Here is a 22,254-nt window from a genome sequence, read left to right on the forward strand (position 1 = left end):
CTGATTTTTATTTGTCTTGCCACCAAAATAAAGAAACTATCTTAAAAATCACTATTGATATGGAGGAACTCACAAAAAAAGGAGGCGATTGTTCAGCAGACAGAAGCAGTTAATTGCTTCAGACACTCAATGGCACAGAACCAATCCTTTAAATAATGCACAGCGCCACAGTCAATACAAGCCTCTAATTCAGTCTGGAGATCCTGCTGCTGCACATGAATCATTTCAGCCATGGTCCTACAGCTTACAACTGCAGCTGATGTTCAACCAAATTGCATCCCATCAATCAAAGGCTGGGCGATCAATTAGCCAACATACAAAGCACTCTGCCCCCATCACTTTGGAGGCTGGTTAAAAATATTTTCTGAGTCAATATATTTTGTTGAGGTTTTTGTTTGGTTGGGTTTTTTGGTTCTGGGTCTTTTTTTTTTTTTTTTTTTTGAGGGGGAAGCAGCAATTATTTGTCTTCCTTTGCAGAACCTAACTCTTCTTTATTAGATGTGTATTAAAAAGACAATGATAGTCAATTGTTAACTAGAACAGCATATATTTTCAGAACAAAATTGTTACACTAATAAAAATGCATTTTTGTAAAAGGAAACCAATTAATAAAAAAATAAATCACAGCAAGGTTCTGTCAGAAGATGCACTAACCACCTGGTACTCACTGACACTTACTCAGCAGCCAGGGGAAGGTTATCCTAAACAACCAGCTAAAAATAGCGTGTGGCTGACAAATCATGGGCAGTGCAACAGGGATACAATCTTCAATTACAGGAGCTTCACATTTGCAGACAAGCAAAGAGCAGGGGGAAAAAAACCTAAGGCAGTAAAAAGACACTTTCATGAACACAAGTCTTGGGCTTATTCAGTTTTATTCTCTCGCCATAAACTCTCCTGGGAAAACTGCAATTTCTGTAACTGAGCATTCAGGCTTTACCTGAGATATAAAGTTAAAGCTAAACCTTTCGAGGTCTTACTGGTGCCCGTACTAACACAACTCTGAAGAAGAATTTACTGAGCCCATTTATACTGGTTGTGCACAGGCAGGACAAAATATAGCTCATACAACTACAGCTCATCTTAGAGGCACAGAGCCATTAATAGTAAAAATTGACCTTGCTGGGAAAGAAAAAAAGAAAAAAAAAGACAATAAAATGCAAAGCACTGTAAAAGTGAGTAGTAGCTTAAGGTGTCTGCCATAGAAGACAGTGAAGAGATTCCAGACAACTCCACAGACACTGGTTAGAGTCGTACTACATATTGCACTCCTGTGTGAAACTTAAAAGATCTGATATTGTCCACTACAGAAACAGTTATTTAAGCAGTCTGTGCCTGCTAAGGATTCAGCATTTCTCCAGAAGTTTCCACAGCCCGAAAGATCTGCCTACTTCCCTCGTTACACTTCAGGAAGTCTGGATGCAGCTATCACTGAGCAAACTTGACATTTCTTGATAACACAGTTGAAATTTGGACATAATTCAAACTTTAATGTTACACAACTCAGACTCCCAACTGCATTCGTTCCATAGTGCCAAGACTGAAGAAAAAAAAAAAAAAAACCATTTGAAGATATGCAGATCATGTCAGACATCCACACAGCCAAACCATCTGGGAGAATTACATACTCAAGAAGTCAAACTGATGACCTGGAAAACAAGCTGCAATTAAGAGATGCCAGTTCCAGTTGCATTTCTAAAAGGCACAAATGCCAGACACTCAGGTTTTTATTATTGCTTGCTTTCCACTAAAATTATGTAATGCTTCATTCTTATTAATTTCTTGATCTTCAACATAAATCTTTATAAAAACTTATGCAACAGATACTCTTTGGACTTCTTTGACCTTAATTCAGATTTTAGAGTGTGGATAGGAGATAATTCTGAAATTGCCACATTACGGCAACATCTGCCTAATAGGAAGAATTAAAACCTTCATCACATCCCTACTGCTAATATCACGGGCAAGACCCAAGACTCAGCTGCAAGCGGCAGAGCAGGGGCAGATCCCTACTTTTCTGCGCAGGGTCTCAAGAGAGTCACAGAATGGCAGCTCTGATAGAGACATCTCACAGCAAGAACAAGCAATATCCATCTTTTCAACTCACCTTGAGCAAAGTAAGCTGTGCCATACGTTCACCGTACTACCACCTACCACTTTATCTCCCAGCGCCCAAGGGCGGAACCACGGCATCTGCCCAGTGCTGGGTCAATGACTGATAGCTAGACAAGAGCTGCTGAAAACACAGCTCAAACAGGACCAAGGCAGTGCTGCTGTCTTGCAAAAAGTAAGAGAAAATCCAATGTAAGTCCTTCCCCAGGACTGGAACACATTTTACAGCCTTAATTCTGTAGTGAAACAATTCGACAGGATAAAAATTCAGTTGGTATCCATGAGGGACAGCAGAAAGACAGACAAGAGTGTGTGACAATTCATGCCTCTCCTCTGAGCTATTATTCTCACCTAGAGAGCAGCTTCTAGAAATGACCATAGTGCAATTTTACTCTGATTATGTGCATATCAACAGCAGGAATCAATATCAAAAGCCCCTTAAAGATAATGAACTTAACAGATTTAGCACTTCAACAATGTTATCACTTTTTAAAGTGAAGCAAGAAACAGCTGGAACCAGTTTTAACACAGTAACCCCTTCCCAAATGATTTTTCTCACAGGGGTCCCATAAAATTCACCCTCATTTCAATCACAGCTGTTAAGGCAGTGCTAGCAGCATTGAAAAAGCATCCTGCCGTCACAAGGAACCAGGCTGGTTTGCAAACAGTTTTATGCCGGTGACCAGCCAAGGCACGGAGAGCACGATGTACCAGTAGTCAGACATTTTTGAAGGGGACACAGTGAAAGGATGAAGGGCAGAGAGGGGATTGTGGCGAGTGATGGAGGCAAAAGTTCAATAGTCCCGGCCACTGCTCAGACACACCAATTCATTCATTCAAAGCTCCTGGCAGTTTCCCTCTGTTTATACTTTTGTCCTGGTTTCAGCTGAGAGGGGTATTCCATACCATGTTTTTTGGCAACCAACATGGGGCTCGAAGGGTTGAGATAACAACAGATCTGCCCCAAGTGTGTTAAAACAAAGTTGTTATAAGTAATTATTGTATTATTTTAAACAGATGGTGGTCACAATGGTGTTTTACTCCTTCACGTGGCTGTGGTATCTAAAGCTCTACTTGCTGTATGCATTCCTTGCAATGCTGCTGTTTATCACCTCTGGGAGAGGGGTCTGGGTTCTCATGTTGCTATACTGTGCGATATCAACTTATGATATGATAACATCAATGGTTATGAGCTTAATTTGGTACTTGTATTGGGTTTTGCTGTCATGCCCGTACCTTGGACATCTCTTTGAATTGATTAATAATCGCGCTCAATCTACAGGGAAGACAGAGGGACATACTTCCTCCTGCTCTTTCACTCTCCTTTTTCCCTTCGGGCTAGTTGCAGCAGCTTTTGAAAATGTTGATTATTCTTGGGATGTTCAAGCCAGTGTGTTCATATTATTATGTCTTCTGAACGTATTTTAAGTTTTGTTCAAGGTTACAAAAAGGTGTTTTAAGAGTACCATCCAAAGACCTGCCCCGAGGCTGAGATCCAATGTGTACCTCAAGGGGATCTGATTCTAGGTGAGAATAGCCAATAAAGTACAGTGTATGTTGTTAATTGCTAAATAACACTGCTACAATTGCTATATGCTATATCAACGGTATTACAATAAGAATCACCCAAATTAATGAAGAATGAATACTGCGATGATAGAATTAGAACTGACCTTAGCAACTGGTGCCCAGCAACTTCCTTGAAAATCAACACCTTCAACCCACAGACCACACCAAACATACCAGTCCAAAGTTCCGGAATGCAGCATGTAGGAATGCAACAGTACATATCATCACTCCTGCCCTGAGAGACTGTTATGATAAATGGAGCCCAAGGTTATGGGCTGAGTGAACTCAATGGACATTTTGTGGACATTTATGGACATTTTAAAAGGGTAGTCCACAGACTAAGGGAATGATATCAGCATATTATATTATATCAAGGGATGAGAAAGGTGGTAGTGGTTAATGAGGATGTATTGAATTGTGTGGGACCTGAGCATGACGTGAATAGTACGGAATAAAGGGTGGATAATGTCCTGGTTTCAGCTGAGAGGGTTAGTTTTCTTCATAGTAGCTGGTATGGGGCTATGTTTTGGATTTGTGTTGGAAACAGTGCTGATAATATAAAGATGTTTTTGTTATATAGACCTGTTGTTGTTGAGCAGTGCTTACACAGAGTCAAGGCCTTTTCTACTTCTGGCACCGCCCTGCCAGTGGGATGGCTGGGGGTAGATGAGGAGTTGAGAGGGGACACAGACAGGACAGGTAACCCTAACTAGCAAAAGGGGGTATTCCATACCATGTGACATCATGCTCAGTATAAAACGGGGGCTAGTTGGGGAGGGGCAGCAGCAGCTCCAGAATGCATGGCTCGGGGATGGTCCGGCTTCAGGACAGGTCTGAGCGTGTGGTCTGAGTTGTACGGTCCTTGGGTGAGAAACTGCATTGTGTATCACCAGTTTTGTATATTCTGTTAAGTACTGTTTTGTACTCCCTGGGGAAGGAGAGGGGGAGAGGAGAGTGAGCGAGCAGCTGCATGGTGCCCAGCTGCTGGCTGGGACTAAACCATGACAACTTCTCAGCAAACTGTTTATACTTTGCCCCAGCAAACTAGCAGCTCCTCTCTGACCCCTGGGGTGGTCATCAGGCCAGACTGAGCCAATAAATTTATGTAAACACATACAGATATCACATGGTGGTATCTCTTCACCATCATTCTGCCACACCTTTCACTTCTGTCCTACCCAGCCATTCCCTGTGATCACTTATTTATTTTGGTGCAGGAGGACTGAATGCAGAGGCACCGGTACTGCAGCATACCTGGCAGGGAATGCTGCACCGTGTAGGCTCTGCAGCATTGCTCTAACACCTACAGAGGATAGAGGGGACACTTGATTTCCATCCCTGCAGCCTCATCAAACTTTTCTGCTGCGAGCACATTACTCAATTCCAAAAAGGTATGACAAAAGCAAGATTGCTGCGTGAAGAAAAACAGGGGAGAAGGGAAGAGAGGCACGAGAAAGGTCAAACCACACAAACATAATTATGCAAAATCCAAAGAGAATGTACTAACGGGTCCCTGAAGCATCCTGGAAAAGTGAAAAAAGTGAAATGTGTAGCCAAAACTGGGTGATACCCAGTCATCCATGTAAACCAACACCCGATCTCTGAGAGCAGCTACGGTCAGTAATACTGGGCAGACCATTGCCCTGAAAGCAACAGAAACCTCAGCTGTCCAGGTTCACCCCCACAAAAGCCAGACTTCTAATTGTATACAATCAGAACTTGGACTATACCCAGAGGCTAAAAAGAAGGGAAAAAACGATAAACAAAAGTTTTTTAGAACCAAATGTTTATCTAAATGTGAAGTTTTCAATTATTTCCTCCATCTTGGAAACAGAGGACCTTATTCCCAGAGCTTGATATCAACTGGAAGTATACATGTCTCCCATCCTACAAGGTCAGATTTCTTAAATTAAAGTCTCAAAACAAAGACTCACTCTGAGCAGTATCATGTGCATCCAGATTCAAGCTCTGAGAACTTGAATCTTTCACATTTTCTTGAGCTGTCCTCCCAGGTTTGTTAAGGAATTCTTAATCATTAGAGAGAAGAGTAATTTAAAGCTTTATGTGAAAACTGAAATTTACTTCTTGGTGCTGGCTCTTGGCATCTCAGGAAAAACGGAAAAGAGTTCAGAGCACAACAATAAAATGAGAGTGGATGATTACAGACAGGAAGGTAGGGAGAGTGAACTATGGTATGTGGTATGATGCAGCGTCACTAGTGATGGCATGAATGCAAGGGTGTCATGCCTCGAGGAAGATGAATTAGTTAGGGTCAGAGTTACTCAGCACAATTAAGGAAGTGAATATTTAAAGACCAGGAAAAGTTTAGCTTTGTGAAGAAAAGTGATCAAAGCCATTTCACGGAGCATATAAAGAATACTAGGCAAGTCAGTGGAGGCAGTCAGCATTTTTCTTTGTAATTATGAAGTTGCCTTTGATCTCCAAGCCAAGAGCTGATACATACCACCTCTTCCAGAGTCAGCTGCAATCCTGCCTGAGGCCAGTGATCCCAGGTAAGGCATGCCTTACGCTGAAGATCTGAACTGAATTGAATTTCAGCAGAAAAATCAACTGAAAGCACCAAGCTCTCTCACACACCATTGAAGGAAGGTATTCCCCAACTCCACACTCTGTTTCCCTGTGGGTAAGTGATAGCTTACTCATTCTATAAACCTGGTGAGAAATCAAAATCTGGGATTATTTTTACAAGGCAATCTCCAAAGACTAAAGAAATATCATGATCAGAAAGCATGCTTAACAAAGAGCGTGAATTGCAGCTTGAGTTCAGTTGGAGAGTCCTATAGGAGACAGTTTCCAAACAGCGAGGAGCAGCCTTCAGATGCGGTTCACCTCCGCTCTCTCCTTTCTCTATCCTGCAAGCAGCATCCCCTGGTTGGAGATCAGTTCTGCTACCACACTGCAGCCAGGATACAGCTTTGATGCTGTCCACGTCAAAATGCTTTATGCTCAGCCAGGACCACAGGCAGCAGCAGCACAACAGACTGAGGAGCTATAGGGAAGGTATAGGGTGATGCTTTTATCACCCCAACTGCTTACTACAATAAGAGTTATACTCCCTTTATCCATGCCATAAACCCATCTCTAGCCCCACAACCTTTATCAAGCAATGCTACCATTAGATAGAGAGTTCTGGCAAAGGATGAAATCCAGGAATTTTTTAAGATCAAGTTATACGTTTTGACTGTAGGCTCAGCTGAGGCCAGCTTGCACACCTGCATGGTTCAAGTCACCCAGCTCTGGGTTTTGAGGATTAATAATCTGAAGATTGCAGAGGCATCATATATTTGCCCAAGTGAAAAAGTGCTATCACACTTTATATGTCAGTGATAATTCTGCTTGCAAAGTTCCCTGTTCCCTTAAGGTTTTAATCAATTTAGTGGGGGAAGCATAGACAAGAGCAATCTCAGGACACAGTGCAAACGCAAGATCTCAAGCGAACTTTCTAGGCTAGATCTGTGTGCATGCATAACTGATCCAAAGTTGCCACACTTTGCTTGAACTTAAACAAAACTATCACTTTGAGAAATCATTATCTGGTGGCCATTGCATTAAGGGAGAGAAAAACTCTAAAACCTAAGTTCTCCAAACTTAGAGATTTCAGAGGCAGCAATGGAACCCCTGCATGTTGACACCACAACATCAGCGCAGGATTAATACCAGAGTAAAAACCCCGTCTCCAAGCAGAAACCAAGTAATGCTAATCTAATTTATCCTAATCTACATAAAGCAAACAAGTGCATTTATTATAAAACAAGATAACTTGTTTGAGCAGTAAGGCAAGCTAATCAGTCTTGCAGTTGTTGGCAATCACACTGTGTTTTCTGACCTTTGCCTGCAGATAGCCAAACTTGTTTCCTACTTCTGAAATGTTCTTGCTGTCAATTAGTCTGTAATTTGCAACACAGATCTAGCTCCCTGCCCAAGGGCCAGGGGGAAAGAGGTTGATGTGGACTTGACCTCTCATGATGGCAATGACAGAAGATGTTATAAAACCAAAATTCCCAGAAAAGACTCAATTAACAACAAACTCAATCAGCTCCTTTCTAACAGCAAGAAGGGAAAGCAGTTCTTTTCCACAGTTTTAAGCTTGTTCTTTGGTGAATGTCTTTTCTCCTCTCTGTGTGAAACAAAGGTGTGTTCCTCATTACGAGGAGGAAAGGGCATAAGATACCTGCTGTGTATGTTTGCACCAGCATTGCATTAGTAACACAGGCATACACCAACATACAGAGATGACACATTTCCCCTACTTCTTGTGTATATCGTTTACACCACACAGCACCAGATTAGTTAACCTTGAGCAAGAGGAAAAGCATATTGGGGGCAGAATACTGACAGAAATACTGTTCTGGATGACCTGTTGAACCCTTCTGCTTCCCTTAATCCCCAAAAGGAGGCTTTCCTGTCTCTCACTCCCCAGCTCTGTGCTACTGCTACGATAAATGCCACATTCCAGCATACTTTTTTGTTTTATCATTGCATAAATTTCTAACTTAATGGCTTCAGGGCAGGAAGTCTTCATTTTATGCCAAAAGAAAGCACATGTAAGCCTACTTAGCTTGCAGAACAGCAAATTCACCGTTCTCAAACACATAACAGGCCTTCTGCAACCTAAGAAAAAGCATGCAGTGACCTTGACCACCACACTTACTAGCAGAGTCAAGTTTCAGCAAAGAAATTGGAAAGATGCTTCAATCCTCCATCACAGATTTTCTCTCTGTTGAGAACAAAAATACATCTAGTTTACAGCTGGGGCAAATGTCACACCTTGAAGGAAAAGAGATTGCTTCACTCTGCATTCATTTAGACTGAGGTTTACAAAGCAACACCCTTCCTCATGAAGGGTCATTTGGTTGAAAGTGTTTATCAATGTGGCTAGCAAAAAAACTATCTAGTTTTGATGGAACTGGAATATTACTGGTTCTTAGTCTTCATCTTACCATCAAAACAAAAGACAAGTCCAGCTGATCCTACCACATGCACACTTGGGCATGAATGCTACAATGCCATACACCAGTCATCTACACACACGCTGGTTCCCACAGACACACATTCCCCAGGTCTCACGGCATGAAAGCAAGCGCAAGGGTTCCAAATACACCCCAGCACCTAACCAATGCAAAGAAAAACAAACATATAAAACTTTAGATCAACTGAACCATGGATGTTTTTATTATGGGAAAAGAACTAATAACACTGCCCAAGTTCTACAATCCAAATGGAAAAGCCAAGCATGGCTGCTCCTACTGCCTCACACTCCATAATATAAGAGCGTTCACAAATAATTAAAAAAAAAAAAAATATCCGTGTCTATTCACTGAGACCTGACAATTTTTGATTCCTGTCTCAGAATACCTATTGCCGCAGCAATCTTCCAGCACACCAATAAATCCAGCCTCGTGCACCACTCCCCCCATCCCCTTGTCACATGAGTTCATCGCTTGCTTGTGCTACAGCTTTTTCTTTGTTTAATTTTTATTTCCTACACTTTCCCACCTAACCAGAGAGGTGCAGCTGTTCCAGCCTCTCTGAAAAAAAAATCAAGCACGAAGGCAACCCTCCTACTTACATTACCAAACAAAACTTGCACCTGGCAATGTCAAGGTCGTGGTTATTTTTCTCTGACCATCAGGTTTCCAAACTGTTTCAACAAACCACAGAGAGGCTTGCCCCAGGCAAGACCCCATCCACGCACCCTGAATTACAAGCCACCTCCGACTCCAATGTGTCCGGCGGTGGACACCCCACGGGAACACGGGTGGCACCAGACCCTCCCCACCTCTGTGGTGTTTCTGACTCCACCACCTCTAACCTCCGCTGAGGAAACCCTGGCCACGCGTGGCTGCTTCCAGTCTGCTACGAAAGTCAAGCATCTCGTGGCACGAGGAACACCCAAAAAATTAAAATCTGGGTCTAGCGCTAGCAGGACAGTACCATTTTTTTTTTTTTTTAATGTATTTTCATCCAAATCCCCCAAGTGTGACTAGACCTTTTCCTCCCAGGTCTGGGATTCCCCCAACTCCCTAAAGTAACTCAACAAAAGCAATAAAAGTTTCACAGGGGTGTACAGAATGGGTAAGTTTGCTGGCGACTATAACCTAATGCATCCAATATAACCCCAAACCCCAATCCACAACCCCACGGAGGGCAAGGGACACCTCAGATGAGCGCTGGCACCCACGGGTGGGTCAAACGCCTCCTCCAGCGCTGGACGGTGACAATGTGGCAGCGCAGCTAAAAACCAGGGTGAGCCGCGGCTGGTCCCTGACATGGCAGGGTCACAGAGCAGCGCTGATCCAAGCTCAGGAAATACATACATATAAATACATACTTATCTAAATATAGCTATATATATAAAAAGAAGGTGACGGCACCCGTCCCACTAGGGAAGCCCACCCCGCGAGAGGCTGAGGACTGGCAGCAACTCACCACTCAGGTAGTTGGTCCACTTGTACAGCACCCCCTCCATGGCGGCCGGCCCCCGCCCCCATGCAGCGCGGCCGCCCCCCGGCGGAATCACACCGCCCGCCACCGCCGCCCCCCGCGCCCCGCCGCGCCGCCGGCACCCAGGGCCATAGCGGGGCACCGCCCGCCCTGCCTGCCCGGCCCGGCCCCCACCGCCGAGCCTGCTCCCTGCCACCACGCTCCTAGCGCAGAACGCGCCACTACCGCGCACCCAAAGAACGACTCCGCAGCGCTACGGAAGCGCAAATAGTTCTAGGAATCGCAACCCACGTGACTGATGGGCGAAATAGGGGGGGCGGGCGCAGAACGCCCAAAGCAGGTGGCCTTCTGCAGCCAATCGAAATGCGCCTTCCGTGAGGGCGCCGCCCAATCGGCGGCCGGCAGGAGCCGGCTCTATTGTGTGAGCACTCCGCAGGGCTCCCTCGCTCACTAACGTTCGCTTCCTGGAGCTTCTGCCTTCAATTAGCGCCCCTCCCACGGAACTCTGCTGTCGATTGGACAAGCTGAGGGACGGACAGGGGTCTGCCCCAATGGACAGCTGTTTTTTCTAGGAGCGCTCTAAGGCGAGCCAATCAGGGGGTGCGCATCCAGCCCCAGGCCGTCGGAAGCCGGGGGCTGCTAGCTGTGTGGGCTGTTGCCACGTCTGCTGGGCGGGCGTGAAGTGCCGTTGCTGCGGGGAGCCGCGCCGCCAGGCTTGTAGGCGAGGGTTGCGGGATGGCGGCCCGGTGAGGTGAGGTGGGCACCGCGGGGCCCTGGCTGTGGGGCGGTCATGGCGGCGGCGCTGCGGACCGCCCTACTGGGCGCGGCGCTTGGCTGCGCGGCCGCGGCGCTGATCCCCGCGGCCGACGTGAAGGTGGAGGTGCTGCAGAAGCCGTTCATCTGCCACAGGAGGACTAAGTGGGGGGACATGATGCTGGTTCACTATGAGGGTTACTTGGAGAGGGATGGCTCCATGTTTCACTCCACGTAAGTAGTTCTTCTGGCAGTGCTTTCCTGAATCGGGACCCCTCACAGTGGCCTGCAATTCATCTGTGAAATAGATCTGTGAGGAGTGTTTTGTTGAGAAACAAATAGGTCTTCATCTGTGAGGAGTGTTTTGTTGGGGGCAGGTGGCTTTTTATTTTATTTTTAAAACTACCTCTCCCTCCCAAAACTTGTGTTCACCTGTGTGCAGGGAAGCAAAAGCAATGGATGCGTGTTAGTAGCATGCCCTAGATTTTATTCTTTATCGAATTAGAATAGCTCAAATAACGCTGCATAAACTTGTCTGTGGGACCCTTTCCACCACCACCTATTTTCAGAAAGTTTGGTTTGCCTTTACACTTGGACAGTTTAGGAAGCACTGACTCACAATGCTGTTCAAGGTGAAGACTAACAGTAAAGCTTATCTGCTTTCCATTTGCCAGGTCGAGGCTATAAAATAATTATTATTTAGGTTTTGTTTTCTGGTTAGTCTGTAGAAAGTAGAGCCATATGGTGTTCTCTTTTGCAATTTAGACACAGGTTTTGGTATACGATCTCAGTGGTTTAATAAGTCTTCTGCTATGCATGAATTTCTATCTGGTTTCTAAAGCAAACTTCTAGGAGAGAAGTCTGGCTCTCTCTATGTATATATAGATATATATAGTCTTCCAGTACTGGCAGCACAATGACACCTTTTCATTACTGAAACGGCATATTCTTTACCTGCCCCTGACCAGACAAATCAACATACCAGACTCACGGTAATGCAAGTAGGAGGAAGAGCCAGAAATTCGAGGGAGTCTGCTAAGAGCCTACAACGAGTTGCTAATGTTGCCTTTCCTGTAAAACATCAATGAAGTGTTAATAGTGGGAGACAGCGAAATGCTCAAGTATCTGTAGGCTATGTCTCTTATGGAACTTATTAAAAAAAAAAGAGAATGTTTTGCATGTTTGTGGTCCTGCAAACGATTTAAACTAAAATCCCACTAATTTTCTTTTGTAGTTAACCTGCCTCTCTAAAAGGAGCTCTAGTGACACTCTTGAGTTTTTGCTGCTGACTAACTTCTGTAAGTGCTCTGTTTTCTTGTTAAGCACCTTTCCTGCATGACTAGTAAATAGAGCTTTTAAAATTCTGTGTCTGACAGTAGAGTGAAAGTAGTCCTAGTGTACCACCTGGTTAAATTGGAAAAGGAGCTTGTCTGCCTATTTTAAACTTGAATGTTTTGCATGCATTTGTTTCTGTTTTTTCTAGGCTATCTGTTGTGTAGTTAGCTTGTTTTTTTCCCTAATGGCTTTTTTGGAAGAGAAGTGGCTGATTCTTCTGAGCATGTTATAAGGTATATTGTAATCATGACCAAGCTGGTTTTTGATTTGCAGTTTACCAAAGAATATGCATGGCCTTGAATGTAGACTTTTAAATAGAAGTGCTTTTCTAGTCTGATGAGTTTCAAAGTGGAAATAGGTGATCAGGGAAATAATGGTGGGCATCCAAGTTGCTCAGTGTTGTCATAAACATGCCACATAGGTGTTTTGTTTCTTTCCACTTCTTCAGGAACCTTGTCATGCAAGGCATAAGTTTTAAAGACTTTAAAAGTCTAAGTCTTTCATTTAAGAAATGCCAAAGTGCCGTATAGTGGTGTGGTTTGGGTTTTTAATTTTATATCTGGGCTGTGAGCATCTTCCATCTGCTCTGTGTGCCTTTTATGGAACTCGCTGTCTAAAGACTGTTTTTATCATGTTCTTTTCCAGGCACAAGCATAACAATGGTCAACCTATGTGGTTTACCCTTGGCATAAGGGAAGCTATCAAAGGCTGGGACAAAGGTTTGAAGGACATGTGTGTGGGAGAGAAGCGGAAGCTAACTATTCCACCAGCCCTTGCTTATGGAAAGGAAGGAAAAGGTAAAACAGCTGAAGCCATTCCCTTTAATTGTTTTTAATCTCTGTATTTTACTCTTCTCCTTGGTGTAAGAGGTTAGCAAGCTTTCAGGCTTTCCAGGCTGATTCCATTAAATAAGAAAACCTGATGGAGTCAGGTGTTCTTTCTCACAAATTTACTTTCTGCAGAAATAACCATTAAGTGGTTCCATAGTGAATGTGGGGTGGGGGGTGGTGGCAGGAAAGAATTGATGGTAGCTGCTGCGCTGTATGCTCTGAGTGTCTTTTCTGTTAGTGCTGTGCTGAACAGTGCTCTGCTTTTTTCTTTTTTCCTTCTTTTTATAGTCAAGCTGGAAGTGGTTGCTTAGGTAACAGTTGGCTTTTTAGCTGTTGCATCTGTGTTTGTGGTGATACTTCATGAATGTGCATGTGCAAGCCTCGTTTGTTTGCTGATTTCTTTTAGAGCCTGAAGAAACTCCCTGTGCTGCTGCCCAACCGGTTCTTAGCTGATACAGTGAAAAGTCACTGTTTACTTCTCCATATAGGGACACTTATTTCTTTCCCTCTTTTAGCTGTTTTCAGTTTGGGTACTGGTCCCTCTTATCCATAGTAAGATATGCAGTTATGTGGACAGTCCTGCTGGCATCTACTGAAAATGTATTGAATGATTTACAGAGACATAAAAGCATGGTTTGTAGTCTTTTCTCAACCTGTCTACTACTGATGGTGTTTGGGCATTTTTCTTTCAAACATTTCCAGATTCCTGTTTTAATGGGAGGGCCAGATCTGCAATTTGCAGTGACATGAGTGACAGTTTGAAACATGCAGGAAGGTTACTTTTTCTGCTTTGTGGGGTTTTAGTTAACTGTTGTCATGACAAAATATTCTACTAATTGCTAAAAAAAGTTACCACAAATGACCTAAGGTAATGCAAGGTTTCAAAGCAGAAAGGACAAATGTCTTGGAACATATAATCCTTCCTGCTACTGTCCTCTCCCACTAATCCGAGACTGTTTTAGGAGTGAGGAGTATTTGTGTGTCTGTATTTTCTGGCAAGTAGGGCTGAACATAGGCTAAGTAGTATCCTGTACTCTCCTTTCTTGAAAGTATCCTTTTTAAAACATGTTTTTTCTAGAAGCTGTGGTTTGGGGTTCAGGAGATAGTATTAGAAGTAATTGTGTTTCTAGTAGAGAACAGGAAATTGTATAGTACCTACTAGAAATAGGGCTACAGCTTGATATAACCTCACTAGATACAGTTGACTAACTGACCACAGCTGTAAACTTTGCACAAAGATGCTAAATGTGGCAATGCTCATGTAGTCATCACAGGCCTAATTGCCTTGATTAATATGCAAAGCACTACAGTTGTTCTTCAGAGACTTGTAAGCCTCACCTCTCTTTAGTGCAAGGTTGAACAAGTAAACACTGCTAGCTGCTGTAAGAAATTACTTGCTTTAGGAAAACTTTGAAGTATTTGAACATAATTATCTTGCTGTTTTCAAATGCTGCCTGTCCTGGTTTCGACGGGGATAAGAGTTAATTTTCTTCCTAGCACTGGGTATAGTGCTGTATTTTTGGATTTAGGATGAGAATGATGTTGATAACGCACCGATGCTTTTAGTTGTTGCCAAGCAGTCAAGGACTTTTCAGCTTCTCACATTGGCCTGCCAATGAGAAGTTGGGGGATGCCTGAGAAGCTGGGGGGGGGGGGGCACAGCCAGGACAGCTGGCCCAAACTGGCCAAAGGGATAGTCCATACCATGTGATGTCATGCTCAGTATGTAACTGGGGGGTTAACTGGGAGGTGGTGTGGCTCAGGAACTAGCTGAGCATTGGGTCCCAGTGGTGATCAATTTTGCTGTGCATCACTTGTTTTGTGTATTCTTTTATTATTATTCTCTTCCTTTTCTGTCCTATTAAACTGACTTTATCTCAGCCCAGAAGCTTTACCTTTTTTCAATTCTCTCCTCCCTCCAGCTGGCAGGGGGGAAGTGAGTGAACAGCTGTGTGGCTGTTCTGGCTGCCTGCAGGGTTAAACCACAACAATGCCCTTGAAGACAGAATTATTCCATATTCTTCATGCTTTCCTCTGAATGCACATAACTTCACTAGCTTACCACCTGGTGCCTTGCTTGCTGTTCAACTTGAATGATGAGTCAGATGCTTTTTTCTGTAACAGAAAAATTACCTGTGTTCCAAACTCTGAGCAGGTCACTGTGCCTTGTATTTTCAGAAGTTTCTGCACATTTATTCATCCCAGAAACCCATAAGCCCATTTGTTGCCGTACCTCAGGGTGTACTGAACACCATAGCTCCAAAATAGTAGGTGTAGATTATTTTTTCCCTAACTTCTTAAGGCACAGGAATATTTCTTTGAGGTACTGCCATCCAGTATAGAAATATTTGGTCCTATTAAGCCCCTTCCTCTATAAGGAGCAAAGTGGTGTGCTAAAAGGTCTTTGACAGTAGCTTCAGCCATTAGTGTGAAGGCATATGCACCATTGTAAAAGCTAGTGCCTGATACACTGAAATCCTGCGGTGAGGAGGTGGTGGTGGTGTAGTGGTCTTTGGCACTATTAAGAAGTTATCAGTCTGTTCACCTGCATCAAAAATGGAATGATGCCAACATGTGTCTTTTGAGCAGATTTAGATACTTAGTTTTTGCCGTGTTTGGAAATAGCTCAGCGTTTTGTGTGGTGGCAGTCCAGAGGCAGCTATGGGATACTGATAGCACTGCTGCCCTTCTGTCTTTTTCTGCAAGAAGAGTTTTTCCAGTGGCAGAATAGCAGGTACAAGGTATCAATTGGCAGTGGAGAGGAATTTGGAGACTGGTGAAGTTAATGGTGTATCAGGAGGACTGAGCTCCACCTCTTTGGTACTCTGTCCATTGGTCTTGGCTGTGTGTTGCAGTAGTGGCCACCTGCCTGGCTGTGCAGTCTTTCACTGTGTGGTGGGTTGACCCTGGCTGGGGGCCAGGCGCCCACCAGAGCCGCTGTATCACTCCCCTCGTTCACTAGACAGGGAAGAAAGAAGTGTAATGAAAAGCTTGTGGGTCGAGATAAGGACTGGGAGAGATCACTCACTAATTATTGTCACGGGCAAAACAGACTGAACTTAGAGAGGAAATTCATCTAACTTATTACCAAGCAAAACAGAGTAGAGGAATGAGAGAGAAAATCAAATCTTAAAACACCTCCCCCCACCCCTCCCATCTTCCTGGGCTCAACTTCACTCCTGGCTTCAACTTCCTCCCCCCTCAGCAGCACAGGGGGATGGGGAATGGGGGTTACGGTCAGTTCATCACATGGTGTTTCTGGTGCTTCCTCATCCTCGGGGGAGAACTCCTCTCATTGTTCCCCTGCTCCAGCATGGAGTCCCTCCCACAGGAGACGGTCCTTCACGAACTTCTCCAGCATGGGCCTCTCCCATGGGGTGCAGACCTTCAGGAGCAAACTGCTCCAGCGTGGGTCCCCCATGGGGTCACAAGTCCTGCCAGCAAACCTGCTCCGGCATGGGCTCCTCTCTCCATGGGTCCACAGGTCCTGCCAGGAGCTTGCTCCAGTGTGGGCTTCCCACAGGGCCACAACCTCCTTCAGGTGCCTCCACCTGCTCCGGCATGGGGTCCTCCATGGGCTGCAGGTGGAATCTCTACACCCCCTCATCCTTCCTCCATGGGCTGCAGGAGGACAGCCTGCTTCACCATGGTCTTCACCACAGGCTGCAGGGGGATGTCTGCTCCGGCGCCTGGAGAACCTCCTGCCCCTCCTTCTGCACTGACCTTGGTGTCTGCAGAGTTTCTTACATCTTCTTACTCCTCTCTGGTTGCAAAAGCTCCCTCTAACTGGTTTTTTTTTTCCTTCTTAAATGTGTTATCACAGAGGCGCTGATTGGCTTGGCCTTGGCCAGCGGCGGGTCCATCTTGGAGCCGGCTGGCATTGGCTCTGTCAGACATGGGGGAAGCTTCTAGCAGCTTCTCACAGAAGCCACCCCTGTAGCCCCCCCACTACCAAAACCTTGCCACGCAAACCCAACACACACTGTTTTCCACTTGCACTCTATCTGGCCCTGGCCATGAAAAAAGGATTCAAGAGCCTTGTATCGTAAACCTGTGATGATTACTGAAAATGAGCTCTTAGCAACACATACTTGTCTAACAAAACTAGTTGCATCTAAAATTGTGTGCGCGCTATAAGGGCTGCTCAGGGTCCAGGCTACACTCCGAAATAGTTACACTGATGTCTGTTACAGATACTTATCCTTGTTAGTTCAAATTGCAGGATGTTTTGAAAGTAGTAGGATTACTAGAACATTGCTCTGACACATATGGCTTTTGTATGGCACTGAATACGTAGTTGTGTTAACTTTTTCTCCGTGTTTACCATTTTGGGCAGGAAAAATTCCACCCGAGAGCACACTGATTTTCAACATTGACCTTCTAGAAATTAGGAATGGACCAAGGTCTCATGAGTCATTCCAAGAGATGGATCTTAATGATGACTGGAAACTGTCCAAGCAAGAGGTGAGTTGCCCTTCTTGCGAGCAAACCTAACAGGATGAGATAGTGGAATGGGAAAGATAAGCTTAACTTGTGCTTAGATACTTCCCTAACAGGATCATGTTAGATCTTTAGCTACTACTGTGTACAGAGTAACTCTGCAAGTGAAATACACACTATTTAAGAGTGCTTAAGGCAATTATTTGAGTGATGCACAGTATGGCTAATTAGGACTGAGTTGTTAGCATAGCTACTGAACTGATATGCTCATCATGAATGGTAAGACACCCAAAAAGCTATTGCTGATCAAGTGGTTATTAGTCATGTAGGGAAGGGTGAGTCTGTGTTCTTCTCTGGAGATGACTTTCCATGTTGCTGCCTTCCAATTCTCTGCTTTTTTTCCTTTGGAGTTTTATGCCTTTTTGTGTTGGTATCATTGTGGCTGAATGCTCTTGAACTACTATTCCTGGCTCAACAGTTAAGGTCCTGTCTGTGCTTTGTCTTTCTTGCATGACTTCAGCTCACATACTTTCTTACATCTTAAAAATAGTGGAGATTTTCTTAGTAAAACTAAGCCAAAGATGCACATCTATACTGCACTACACTGAGCCCTGCATCCCAGCAGAGCTGCTGGACTGGGGGTTCAAAAGTGACCTCAGTAAGCTGAGGCATAGGCACATGACTGATGTGTGCCCCATGTTATGGGACACGTGGATAAAGGAAAACATTTTAGAAATAAAACCAGACTCCAGGGCTTTGAGTTAGTTCCTGATTTAGTAATAAACTGGAAGTAGAAATTCATCTGCTGTAGGGCAGTCCTGTTTCATAGCATTTGCTATCTAAAGGACACATATTCAGCATTTTTCACCTTCTGTTTGCCTCTTGCTTTCAGTCTCTGCTTTTCCACCATGCAAAAGTCATCCATGAGAAGCTAGGATAAACCACTGTATTCTTCCTGATTTGGGGCTGGTATAGTTTGCTAGTCTCAAAAGGCTAATCTTTTGTACTGTGCATCAGACAGTGTTGTAGTCCAATGTCTGTGTATTAGAAATGTAACCAATGACCCTTACAAATACCAGAAAGTGACATGAATAAATCAGGCCTGAAACATGGCCCACTTATCTTGCTGTTAACAGTCCACTGTTAGAGTTCTTGTTATACAGGCAGCATCTATTTAATAGGTGGCTGTGTTGGTATTGATATTATTGTAGAAGGCTCTGCCACTTAGAACACTTGGCATCTCAACAGTTAAACCTTAAGCTCAGTAAAAATGAGACGATGTTGTTCAAAACACTGCTCACTATTAGTAACTAATTCAGTGTAAATAACTGTTCAGTAGTTTGTTTAAAAGCTACCTTGAATCTTTGACCCTCAAAATTGAGTTGTCTAGAAAAACCTTTGTTAATTCCCATTAGAGCAGCAAATGCTGAGATTGTGGATGGATTCCTGTATAATTTGGGGTGGCCATTTACATCTACTGGCTTGTCAAAGTGTTAGGATGTGAAAAAGTTGTTTAGGTCTCTGACCAATTGGTAGCTAATAACTCCTGTCTAGCTATTTATATTTTGTAGACCTCAGATGACAGATTTTCTTGGCTCACTTTTTTCAGTCAGATGCCATAAAGGTATGGCAACTGATTTGCTAGTTTTACTGTCTCCAAAGAGTCTTTCATCACTGAATGGGGCTGCAGAATCAGTCAGACAAGTATTGTTCTGGCAGTGGCACAGGAAGGAATCTATTGTCCAATACTACTATCCTGAACATAGTGGCCCTCTTGTACATTACAATAATCAATTCTTTCATAAGCCTAAAAATATTAACTCACCTTTTGTTTAATAGGTGAAAATTTACTTGAAGAAAGAATTTGAAAAGCATGGAGCAGTGGTAAATGACACCCAGCATGATGCTTTGGTTGAAGACATATTTGATAAAGAAGATGAAGACAGCGATGGGTTCATATCTGCAAGGGAATTTACATACAAGCATGATGAACTGTAGACAAGAGTGGCATAACTTTTTTGACACAAATGGCAATGCCTTAGACTACAAGAGAACAAGACAGTCATAATTCTGTGTTTTGGGGTTGACAGCTGCTGTTGGCTAAGAAACACTGTTTTATATAAAAGAATTTTTGTTCATTGTGTACAAAAGTTTTAAACTATTTTAAAGTATGAAAATGTACCGCCTTTATGCAGCAAAGACTTGCACATCAGTGTTTTTTAAATTTTGTATTAACTTATTTTTCAGAAATGAAACAAACTTTCCAGTTATCAAACATTGTGAAAAGTCCAGTTCAGTCCTTTCTGTGACTTGTGTGTGTCTTAAGATCACTTTCAGTGACTCTCTATAAATATATAAACTTCTAGTCTGTGGCTTAATTACTTGACCTTCCTTCTTGTGTGTCACTGCTTGAAAAGCAGTGTGCTGTCCTTGCTTTTTTTGCAGGTTTTTAAAAGATGTGCTAGAAGGTATCAGCATCTCTATATACAGCTGAGCAAATGATACAAAGCTGAATGAAAAGAATGACTATCCTGTGCTGATTTTGCCCTTCTAAAGGGAGGGCACTACCAACTATGCCAATAATTGTCTGTGATTTTCTTTAAATTATGTGAACAAAGTAGGAGTTAAATGCCAGACTCTCACTTTTAATGTCAGCAGCATCGTAGGAAATGTCTGTAATTTGGAAAAGAGCAAGTTATGCTGCAGTGCAGAGGTGGTGTCCTTGCATATACACACATGGTTGTTTTGAAACTCAGAGCTTGCATTCATGAAGAAAGATCATACCTTTCCCCTCAAGTTTTGAGGGAGATCTTGAGTCAAATGTTAGAAGTGTGAAGCTTTTCTCATTTGCAGAAGAGCATACTGACAGGAGGATCAGTATGGTCTGAAGAACAGTTTGCCCTGGCTTGCCTGCTTTGCAACTGAGTTGCAGAACTTGTTTCAGCATTGCCCTTTTGCAGTATTTTCACAAGTAGCATACAAGTGATGTGAATTTTAAATAAAGTGACTTTTCAGAAAAATAGAGGCATGAGGTAAATGTTGTGATGCTGCGTCTTTATGAAGGTGGAAACTGTGAGGATTTCAACTCCATGTTGTGTTTGTTTGAACTGTGTCTGGAGAGGAAGAAACATTTTGCAATGTCCATGGTTTCTTAATGAGAGGGCAAGGTATCTTGGGGAAGGAATTAGCCTGTATTCTGGCACCACTAACTGTATGGGTCTCTGAACACAGTGTTTGACTTGGGAAATGTTACTCAAGGCTATGGAGGGACACAAAGTATGAGATCTAGATTGCTGTGCTGTGCTAATCCTTAACAATTGCCAAGTGAAACTATGTTCAAGGTTCTTGATGCTGTAGATGAGCTAATGTTTTTCCCTGCCACCTAGTGTTGCAAGTAAGTATTAGAAGACTGCTTTATTGAACAGAGTTCAGCTGTGTATAGACATTATATGAATATGTGAATTCATTATATGAATTATGTGAATAATGACTGTTGCGGGGGGAATTATAAGTGAAGGTATGTAGTGGTGGGGTGTTTTGGTTTTTCCTCTAGCATCTGGCATTTTGTGGCTGATGGCCTATGTGATATGGAATTGTGGACAAATATTTTGTTTTCAGTAACCTTTAGGTCTTTTTCCTCGATGCAATCTAATTTTCTTGAACTCATTTATACTTTTGCTTCCGTAATGTTCTGTGGCAGTGAATTTCACAGTAGAATAACGTAGGAAAATATTTCCCTTTGTTTTTAGGCTTGTTGCCTGTCCTGATTCTTGTATTGTGAGGAAATAATGAATAATCATTACCTATTTAGCTCTTACTAGTCATGATTTTACATATTGATATTTTTTCTCATCACTTAAATAATTAAGCTTGCCTGACTTTAGCTCTCCCAAGGTTGCTTGCATGTTCTGTGCTGATGTCTTGATTTCCCCTACAGTCACCAGAGCACTAGGCACCTGGGGCCAACTCATCACACGCATGTAATTCATGTTGTATTGGGATAGATGCCTTATCAAGTATTAACTATGTGGGGAGCCTAGGCAATTAGCATAGCCTAGGCTGAGGAGGGCTAATAGAATATGAAGTTGACCCTTAAGGCAATCTTGCCTAGGATGTGGGAACTGGCAGGTACACAACCAACAAAAGGGGAAATACTGTGTGCGCGCTGTTGGGAAGAGCAGGACAGAGACTTGCGTTGGGTCTGTCGGGGCTTTCGATGATTGTTTGCAGGGTTTAGCATGTTCTCCTAACACCTAGCAGGGTAATGAAAGCGTAAAAGCATGAAATAAAACTTATCCCAGATTGCTGACCAAATATATAAAAAGTTAAGCTTAAGTAATGGGGTGCCGGTATGTGCCTTCAGTAAGGGGCAACTGCTGTTTCCTTTGTATTAAATACAAGTTTGGAGTTGGTGAATGCTGAGAAATGTACATCTGCATTATCTTCTTTTAAAATTTGTTAATGCTAGCAGAATATTAAAGCTGCAGGACCAAGCTGCTTTATTTGGTGTTGTGTGCAGGTTTATGCCAGATGAGTGGATGGTTTTTGTTCTTAGTGCTTTTCTTGGTAGCTGTGTTAAATTTCTGAAATTGAACTGAAAAAAAAAAAATTCAAAAGTGCAGAATCAGCAGCAGATTCAAGAAACCACTTCAACTTTATTACCGTTTGCTATTGTTAAAGTCCTCCTGTGAAGATGAAGGGATTTCTTAGGTAGAAATAGTACTGCCTGTCTTATCCTCAATTGCATCTG

The 22,254-nt window shown here is 43.3% G+C and overlaps 2 protein-coding genes across 6 annotated transcripts in view; one reads left to right on the forward strand and one right to left on the reverse strand.

Moving 5' to 3' along the window:
- Nucleotides 1-10,194, reverse strand: part of PLEKHA8 (pleckstrin homology domain containing A8) — a 32,704-nt gene extending 22,510 nt beyond the window's left edge. For 3 of the 5 annotated variants that reach the window (XM_054816926.1, XM_054816922.1, XM_054816921.1), the window contains exon 1: nt 10,132-10,194. In XM_054816926.1, coding sequence (XP_054672901.1) covers nt 10,132-10,171 — 40 coding nt within the window. In that variant the 5' untranslated portion in view covers nt 10,172-10,194. Of the gene's footprint in view, nt 1-8,353; nt 8,420-10,131 lie in introns of those variants that run through there. The other 2 variants (XM_054816923.1, XM_054816924.1) reach the window with 2 other exon arrangements.
- Nucleotides 10,195-10,716: 522 nt separating this feature from the next.
- FKBP14 (FKBP prolyl isomerase 14) lies at nt 10,717-22,002 on the forward strand. Its single transcript, XM_054817907.1, has 4 exons — nt 10,717-11,133; nt 12,880-13,031; nt 17,401-17,528; nt 19,344-22,002. The coding sequence occupies exons 1-4, from the start codon at nt 10,937-10,939 to the stop codon at nt 19,500-19,502; spliced, it is 636 nt and encodes a 211-aa protein (XP_054673882.1). The 5' UTR covers nt 10,717-10,936; the 3' UTR covers nt 19,503-22,002.
- The last annotated feature ends 252 nt before the right edge of the window (nt 22,003-22,254 follow it).

This window comes from Grus americana, chromosome 2 (assembly GCF_028858705.1).
Source record: "Grus americana isolate bGruAme1 chromosome 2, bGruAme1.mat, whole genome shotgun sequence".
In the NCBI taxonomy this organism is placed as follows: domain Eukaryota; kingdom Metazoa; phylum Chordata; class Aves; order Gruiformes; family Gruidae; genus Grus; species Grus americana.